The sequence below is a fragment of the Mustela nigripes genome, chromosome 3 (genome assembly GCF_022355385.1).
Source record: "Mustela nigripes isolate SB6536 chromosome 3, MUSNIG.SB6536, whole genome shotgun sequence".
Classification (NCBI taxonomy): Eukaryota; Metazoa; Chordata; class Mammalia; order Carnivora; family Mustelidae; genus Mustela; species Mustela nigripes.
Window position 1 is genome coordinate 132984157 of NC_081559.1, and position 9904 is coordinate 132994060.

Sequence of the window (9904 nt, forward strand, 5' to 3'; positions counted from 1 at the left end):
AAAAAAAAAAAAAAAGAGTTGGGGTAAGTGGAAAACCTATGAGAAGGAAATAGAGTAGGTATAAATCTGGCACAGTGGAAGAACTCAGGAAATAACCAAAATATGGGATGGGAAAATATGAGGAGACAAGTAAAAGGCAAGGGCATCCTTGGACGACACAGGCTTGAATGATGACTCCCGAGTTAACAAGAAACCAGTGGCCCTAGCATTCCGGGATCACATCAGTATTTCAGTATACCTACAGCCTTCCCATATCCTGCTTCTTATTGATATTCTACCACCATGGACAAAATAGGCCAGAGAAAGGAGGGTAAGATGTTTTATTACGGGTCTGAGAAAAAAACAGCTAAGTCACAGAACTGGCATCTACTTAGGTGTGAAATGAAGTCTTGAGCAATATATTTGACAACGTTATAAGCAGAAGAGCTGAAAATAACACAACCAAGCAAACTGCTGATTGGTACTGGACTGCAGAATGAGCCAAAGACACCAGTTCAAGATTTGGCTTTGCCACTTTTTGGGTTTTAGCTGTACAGATTCAATATAAAGTTTTCTACGTTATACTCACCTTACAGATTCTATGATTCTAAGTTTCCTAACCTCTCTGGACTTCAGTTTCCTCATCTATAAAATGAGGGGAGTACAAAAACTCCTTAGAATCATCTACTACAGTATTCCAAAAGATAAGGCCATTTATATTTCCCTATTCCTTCTAACATGTCCCTAGCCCTGACTCTCATAATTCTCTATCAACTTCTGGAAATACACGTATCACAAATGCCCTCAACTTCTGGAAATACACATATCACATAGGCCCTTGCTCCTCTCCTGGCAACAGAACTGTGCTACTGCAATCTGTTCTGTGACATAAAGCTTGAGATTTCACTTCCAGGGAGAGCTCAGAAAGGCAGGAGTCTTCTTTCCATATTACATATTCTTGAGCTGCTATATTCTTGAGCCACTACCCTCATCTTATTTTTATAGTCAGATTTTAGTTCTAATTTAATCACCACTGCCCACATGTATACCATGTCTAGAATGGAGCCAAGCCTACACTTGGCTTCCCATGCTGGTTACATCTAGGACCTCTATAATGATATAATTTGTGGTGCACCTGAAGGAGTGATTTCCAACTCCATGAGCTCCCTCACAATCTTAACCTTCCCAAATCCTTGACTCACTCCTACTTCCAGCTTATGTTTATGTATAGCAATAGATGAAGAGATAGAATTGTGTTGCTTATAGATGATGAGGAGGCGGGGCGCCTGGGTGGCTCAGTGGGTTAAGCCGCTGCCTTCGGCTCAGGTCATGATCTCAGGGTCCTGGGATCGAGTCCCACATCGGGCTCTTTGCTCAGCGGGAAGCCTGCTTCCTCCTCTCTCTCTCTCTCTGCCTGCCTTTCTGCCTGCTTGTGATCTCTCTCTGTCAAATAAATAAATAAAATCTTTAAAAAAAAAAAAAAAAAAAGATGACGAGGAGGCAAAAAAGACTGACGGGGCTGCCAAAGTTGTCTTGCTGATGTCCAACTACATGCTGAGATTTACTACTAAATTGACAAGTATCTATTAAATGCACATGAATCCATGCATATTATACACTTCTATTTTTACTCAGAATGTAAAAAAAAAAATTATATCAGCAAACTGTATAATACTTTTCATTAGAATAGTATCTGATTTTCTGTAAACCAATTGAAAAACTCTTGGGAAACCTTATTTATCCTCCTGAACAATCAGACTTTAATTGATTTGGATACTTACTTTGCTTACTTGATTTTGTAGGGATTGTGAGTTCTTTTGTTTCTTTCATTGATATCTTTTTTCCAGCTATTTCATTATAGATAGCTGATAGGTACTCTTCAGGAAGGTCTTTACTGTCATTGATACCTCTATTCATCTTTATATATTGTTCCTTTGTCATTTTATTTTTAACCTAGAAAGGAAAAACCATTATGATTCTTAAAACTTACTTAAAAACTATTCCTATTTTAAGAATATGTATACTCTTAGGAGAGAATTTAGAAATACTTTGAGGACAGGAAGGGGAAAATATTCAACATGTATTAAAATGAAAAACAGTCCTAGAAAATGAAGGCAATATAGAAAAGACCTAGCCTGGCATATGCTAATACACCTTCTCAGATGGGCACACAAGTAATTTATAGTAAGAAACAGGGAAATCAGATAATGAAACTATTTGTTTTTGCCCAAGGTTTAAGAATTCTAGCTACAGTCTTTAAAAAAGGACCATGACAAATATTAAAAACATATGGTAGTAAAAAGATTCACATCTAGGGGTGCCTGGGTGGCTCAGAGGTTTAAGCCTCTATCTTCGGCTCAGGTCATGGTCTCAGGGTCCTGGAATCGAGCCCCGCATTGGGCGCTCTGCTCAGCGGAGAGCCTGTTTCCCCCTTTCTCTCTGCCTGCCCCTCTGCCTGTTTGTGATCTCTCTGTGTTAAATAAATAAATAAAATCTTAAAAAAAAAAAAAATCAAGGGGCGCCTGGGTGGCTCAGTGGGTTAAGCTGCTGCCTTCGGCTCAAGTCATGATCTCAGGTTCCTGGGGATCGAGCCCCACATCAGGCTCTCTGCTCAGCAGGGAGCCTGCTTCCTCCTCTCTGCCTGCCTCTTTGCCTGCTTGTGTTCTCTCTCTGTCAAATAAATAAATAAAATCTTAAAAAAAAAAATTCAAATCTTAGTTTGAGAAAACATAAATATGTTTTAATGACTTAAAAGCTGATTTTATATAACAGTGGATGCAAAGTAACAACTCAATTCATCTAAAATCAGATAACAATCTCCCTGACTCAGCATGGCAAACAAATGTTAGGTGATCCAGGTGAAGTATCTTCTGAACATTCTGTCTTGTTAACAGTACTCTGAACAGGAATGTCCTGCGCCACACCTTGATCAGTCTGTGGAATAATAATTTGTAGTTTATAAGATGTAGCCCTGTCACCAAACTTGAGAACTAGCACAGTCAAAATGTTTGTATCTCCCAAAACTCATCCAGGTCTTAGGACGTCTCTGAAGATACAGGCATATCTGGGAGAAACTGTTTGGGTCCATACTACCACAATAAAGTGAGTCAAATAAATTTTTTGGCTTCCTAGTACATATAAAAGTTATATTACACTGTACGATAGTCTACTAAGTGTGCAATAGCATTATGTCTAAGAAAACAATGTACATACCTTAATGCAAAAATACTTTATTGCTAAAAAATACTAACCATCATCTGAGCTTTCAACGGGTCATAATCACTGATCACAGATCATCATAACAAATGTAATAGTAATGAAAAAGTTTGATATATTGCGAAAATCACCAAAATGTGAGAGACATGAAATGAGCAAATGCTGTTGGAAAAATGGCGCTGACAGACTCGCTTGATGCAAGGTTGCCACAGACCTTCAATTTGTAAAAAACACAATTATCTGCAAAGTGTCATAAAGTAAAGCAAAATAAAACGAGGTATGCTGACTATTTATTCAATTATATATATTCCCACCTTCTCCCATTAAAGAATTTAAGGCAACTCTAAAGATAAGACTCCTGTTAATTTATACAGTGCACAGAATAATAAGCAAGCCATAACTTTAAAAACTCATCTTCAGTCAGCACTTTAATAAATAAATAAATAAATAAATAAATAAATAAAAGAAGGTCATTTCTCCTGGATTTCTGACAAATAATAAAAAATAATGACTCAGGGACACTAAAATAAAAGACCATATAAGTGCTGCCAATAAGACACTAAAAGAAGATTAACATCACCTGGAGATCTTGAGCATGGCATATTGTTTTACCATAATGCCAGAGACAAGAAGAAGTCTTGATAAAAATCTGAAGTAGCAGTACAATACACTTGTGGGTCTGGGTTGGGAAGTGGGCATGGGAGCTTTCAGAAGTGGGAGTAGGGAATACATGAATTTCAGATACCTTAAATAAACATATACATCTCAAACAGAACAATTCTGGCACAATGGGATTCTGAAAGTCAGATAAAACATAATCTTACTTTTCTTTTCCTGCTTATCTTTTATGGAACATTCCACTCTTTTGTTTTCATGTGCTTATTTATTTTTTAAAGATTTTATTTATTTGACAGAGAGAGATAGCGAGAGAGCACAAGACGGGGAATAGCAGGCAGATGGAGAGGGAGAAGCAGGCTCCCCACTGAGCAGGGAGCCCAACTCAAGGCTTGATCCCAGGACCCTAGGATCATGACCTGAGTTGAAGGCAGGTGCTTAACTGACTGAGCCACCTACGTGCCCTTTATGCGCTTATATTAAGCTGTGTTTAGTTTTAGTGTTTAAGTCACTTCAAGCCAGTTGTTACTATGATGGAGATTAATACACGCACAAAAATTAAATGTGTTCTAAATATACCTCAAGTTTTTAAAAAAATTCATTGATTCATACAATATATAAAAAATAGTCTAATTATAAATATTCTAGGTGAAAAAGAAACATAAATGATTTGGTTTAAATATTTTAACTCTGAAAACAAATAAGAATGAAAAGTCCTAGTTTTAAGGAATTCCTTTAAAGTTTACCTGTGTTCTTTAAAAATGATGCCATTTGTTATAGTTCATGTAATCTTGTTGTAGTCAAAGCATATGGGGTCATGATTATGGGTTCAGTTCTCTAACTGAACCTTCCTTCATAGCAACTCATAAGCTCTTCGCTAACTGCAGGCTGCATATCAGGACATGATGCCAGCCAGCAGCAGTCTAACAGGGAGTGGGGAGACTACAAGTAGTTACCACTGCTAGACCAGGATACCACGCACATGTTCTATGGACAGAAATAAGTGCCATGAAGACACAGAACTGTTCTCAAGTAGTTGCCTAACTGATCTGTGTTCAGAAACTTTTAACAATCTGGGTACTATTAAAGGACATTAAAGGATGTTTCAATATTTCCTCAAAACAAATTTCACCAGGATGTACATATGTATGGGAAGATATGACATAGATGCATATAATGCTGAAAACTCATTTACAGAACCAAATTCTTTAAAAATGTAACATTTGGGACGCCTGGGTGGCTCAGTCGGTTAAGCTGCTGCCTTCGGTTCAGGTCCTAGGGTCCTAGGGTCCTGGGATCGAGTCCCACATCCGGCTCCTTGCTCAGTGGGGAGCCTGCTTCTCTCTCCGCCTCTGCCTGCCACTCTGCCTACTTGTGCACACTCTCTCTCTGACAAATAAATAACACCTTTTTAAAAAATTAAAAAAAACATATAACATTTTAAAAACAAACGGGTGGTAGTGTATTGATCTGGACCAAAACACCAGACAGAAAACTCGGATATGAAGGTATTCAATAAGTTACCATCTGTAGACTGCCTTATAACACCATAGAAAAAAGTATACTGTGTAATATTAACCTGAAAGGGAGCTGCTTTAACTACACTCCCAGTAATATGCCAAGCGAAATTTTTATTTTTATTTGTTTTTTAAAAGATTCTACTTATTTCTTTGAGAGAGAGAGAAAATGCATGTGACAAAGCACAAGTGAGCATGAGCAGGGGGAGAGGCGGTGGTGGGGAGTGGGAAGAGGGAAAAGCAGATTTCCTTCTAAGAAGAGAACCCTATGTGGGGCTGGGATCATGTGGGTCCTGGGATCATGACCTGAGCAGAAGGTAAGAGCTTATCTGACTGAGCCACCAAGGCACCCTGCCATGGGCAATTTTTAAATGATTAAAATAGTAAATGACCTTTTAAGACATGTCTATATAAAATCAAATAAATCACTGATGAATGCATAGTTGTTGCATGTAATGCAATGCTTAACAGTAATTCTGCATATAATTCCCATCATACATTTGATATATACTTTCCATATCAACCCTGCCTTAAACATCTCAAAACACACACACAAAAATCCCTATATTGCAAAATTTAATCTTAATCTTCAAATAAATTTTAATTTTTCCAAACCTCTAAGATTAGTAATAGTTTATTTCCTAAGAATAACAGATATAATTAGATGTTTATCCCTGAGAAGTATAAAGAAATTCTTGCAAATAAATGAATTTACAAAGGCAATTTTCCCCCAAAGATATCCAAGTATCGTTCTGAAACAAAGTATAAAATACCCAAAACTTTAAAAATAATTTTTTTTGCTAATGGGTATCAGAAATCAAGTGACAGTTCCTTAATATTTAAGAAGGAGTTATGAATTTTAAGAGGGAAAATAATTATCTCAATATCCCAGATATCTAATATTTTAAAATTACTGTTAATTTTTAGGAGTAATGATATTACGGTTATATTTAAATAGAGTATGTGTCTTTCAGAGATATACACTGAAATAAATACAGATGAAATGATATGACACCTGGGATTTACTTCAAAATGATCTGGGAGACAGAGAGGATATAGAATGAATAAGACCAGCCATAGTTGGTAAATGTGGAAGCTGGGTGATGGGCACAATGAAGGATTCCCATACTAACCACTCTATTGCTTAAGTCTGAAATGTTTAAAAGAAAAAAAAAAGTTTATGTAGTGTTTTTCCATGTTGTAATAAGTATAAGCTAAAGAACTAATATACATATTTTAACATTTACCTTAAGCTTTATACAGCTATTAATCATGAGACAAATATAGACTTACTTTTCAGGTATCTGAAAGTCTAAATAGAATTATTATCAAAAAACTTAAAAAAAAATAATTTATTTATTTAGAGGCACCTGGGTGACTCAGTCAGTTAAGCATCTGCCTTTGGCTCAGGTCATGATCCCAAGGGCCTGGGATTGAGCCCCACATTTTCCATGGGGCTCCCTGCTCAACAGGCAGTTTGCTTCTCACTCTGCCTCTCCTCCCCTCCCTGCTCATGCCCTCATGTTCTCTTGCTCTCCCAAATAAAGCCTTAAAATTTTATTTATTTATTTATTTATTTATTTATTTATTCATTCATTCATTCATTTATTTTGAGGTAGAGAGAGACAGAGAGCATGGGAGCATACCTACATGGGGAAGCCAGAGGGGGCGACAAAAATCCTAGCAGACTCCCTGCTGAGTGTGGAACCTGACACAAGGCTCCACCTCAGGACCCTGAGGTCAGTACCTGAGCCAAAATCAGTGCCCCCAGAAACCACATTTGTAAAATGAATACTACACCAAATTAAATACCCCAATTTGGTGACTGATTTCACTGAATAAGATTAAAATTTCAACTTGTACTTATTGAATTCAAAAGAACTTATTTAATTTGTACTGTCTATTACACATTGTACGTACCTGTGGACTGTGAAGATCTGTGGTCAGCATGATAATTGAATAAGCCAAAACATAAGCAGTATCTGCACTAGCAAAAAGGGTTTGTCTGGAAAAGTAAGTGTATCATGTTATAAACTTCTTTGTACAGTTGCATTTAAATAAATTATCTCAAACCTCCATAATTTTCTTTTGCAGGATTTATGTTCTAGCTCATATTACAAGTGTTTTTATGGAATTGTCTTATCACTTCTAGATGACAGACAATCTAAATTCTTTGGGTGTAACAGATGATGAATCTTCTGATGCTCCCTATCATAGTGTCTTGGGTATAGCTGGCAACCAATAAATACTTGAATTTGATCTTTCTTACCCTTGGTTGCATTCAAGGTATCTTGCAGCAAATTTTTCCATCAACCGATCGATTTTCTGAGCTTCCCCTGGAAGACGGAATCCTTCCAGAAACATACGGAGGGCTGAAACAAAGTCCTTTCCTGAAAAGTCATGTTGGTCCACAAATGCATACATGACTTCTTTGTTAAATTTATCATTATCTCCCAGGAACTCACCCACTTGAGTCTAAAGAACAAAAGATAAAAATACTGATATCCTAATGAAATGTTACATTTGCCAGAACAACATTTAAAGAATAGAAAAATCTACAAGATTCACAGGTTTTGACTACCTGGTTAACTATTTCAAGCATGAAACTAAAAGTTAAACACACATGTTTATTATAAAAAGATATTCTTTTGAGTTTAGAAAATTAAAAAGCAAAATTAAGAATACCTAGGTTATTCTTTAATTTTTACTTACAAACTTAGGAGGGCACTTTTAAAGGGGAAACAGTATCTATCATTATTAACTTAAAAAGGAGTTTTACAGAGAAGGTTAGAATTTTTTTTAAATGGTATTCTTACAGAGTCTAATCTTTCCTCTTGATGTAAGAATTGGGCAATATCTTCAGGTGTAGTGCCAAGCATTCCTTGTTCTTGGAGGTACTGTATTCCTCTCTTTGGTTTCTTATTAAATCTAGATGATGTTAAAGTTAATAGAAACATTAGAAACAGAAAATCATTTGAAAAGAAGATCTTAAACTACAGTAAATTAATTTTCTAATACCACTTAGAAAATAGGTTACTTTATATAATCAATGCATGAATATGCAAAACATCGCATTATGCGAAGTTTTATTTTTCTTTTCTTAGAAAAGAGTCTGAAGCAAAAAGGCCATCTTTATCAATGATATGAACCATTTTACTATTTGAGATAATGTCATGTTGTAGATAAGCTCTGAGTAAAGATATAAATACTAAATACCTCATGCTTTTAATATTTATACTCTCCTTAATGCTCAGGTAATCTTGGTTCATTCCATATACACCCACTGATTAAGTCTAAGTTTTCTGCTTTTATATTTTTATTTATTTTTAAATTTTATTTGTTTATTTGAGAGAGAAAGAACAAGAGAGCAGGAGCATGAGAAGGAGGAGGGTCAGAGGGAGAAGCAGACTCCCCGGGGAGCAGGGAGCCCAACATGGGACTTGATCCTGGGACTCCAGGATCATGACCTGAGCTGAAGGCAGTTACCCAACCAAGCCACCCAGGCACCCCAGTATTCTGCTTTTAAAGAAATCTGGTGACTGTTTAAACAACAATCTGACAGCATTATTTCCTTTATTAAAATAATCCCTAGATACCTGATGTTTTCAAAGTCAAGTCCAAACTGACTAGATCGATAGACAAAATCTTTCTCAATACAGCTCTAGTTTATCTCATCCCCTCTCATCCATCTATTCCCACATATCCTAAAAGCAGAAAGCATTTCTGCAGTCTATTTCCTCAGTAAGTCCTTTACTTGCTCCATTCACTGTGGATTTCTCCTTCATGCTTAAGGATCCAGTTAAAAGGTCCTCTTCTTGTATCCACATCATTTAGTTTCTACTTTCATTACACCACTAATTACTTTGGTCCCTCATCACGTGTCTCCTGGGTAATGGTACTTAAATGGTTATGCCATCTTCTGTTTTGCTCACATTCTAATCCATCCTTCAGGCAAATGGTGAAAAAATCTGTTGCTGCTCCTCCTCTGACTAAAAGCCTTCAAATACCAGCATGCCAAAGTCAAAAAAACAAGATTAAAAACTTGCTTACATGGAGAATAAGGTCTTCTAGAATCTGGATCCAACTCAATGATCTCATTTCATATCCTATGACTGCCCCCCGACCCTGCCTCTGCCATACTGATCAATAGTCCTCAAATGTTTCTCTTCTCTGTGCCACTGTACATGTCATTTTCTTTGTCTAAAATGTCCTTACCTGTCCTGTCCTAATGATTCCTGTCAAGTCCTAATTCATACCATAAATCAAACGTCTTACAATGTTTTTAATTTTAATTTTAAAATCAAACATTTTTCACTGAGATAGGCACAATCTCTGCTCTCCAGAAGCTCTCTCCCTAATAAAACAAACATGATTTTTTAAAAATTATAAAATTGAAAATGCAGCAGAGAGAGTCAATTATCATATGGTTTCACTTATTTGTGGAGCATAACAAATAGCATGGAGAACATGGGGAGATAGAGAGGAGAAGGGAGTTCGGGGAAATTGGAAGGGCAGGTGAATCATGAGAGACTATGGACTCTGAAAAACAATCTGAGGGTTTTGAAGGGGCGGGGGGT

At 36.6% G+C, this 9904-nt stretch overlaps 1 protein-coding gene across 1 annotated transcript in view; it reads right to left on the reverse strand.

The window, feature by feature from the left end:
* ARFGEF1 (ADP ribosylation factor guanine nucleotide exchange factor 1) overlaps positions 1–9904 on the reverse strand; it is a 160490-nt gene that overhangs the window by 55572 nt on the left and 95014 nt on the right. Inside the window, exons 15-18 of the mRNA XM_059394671.1 lie at positions 8144–8255; positions 7597–7802; positions 7248–7332; positions 1761–1932 (exon numbers count right to left, since the gene is read on the reverse strand). Of these exons, the coding sequence (XP_059250654.1) occupies positions 1761–1932; positions 7248–7332; positions 7597–7802; positions 8144–8255 (575 nt within the window). The remainder of the gene's footprint in view (positions 1–1760; positions 1933–7247; positions 7333–7596; positions 7803–8143; positions 8256–9904) is intronic.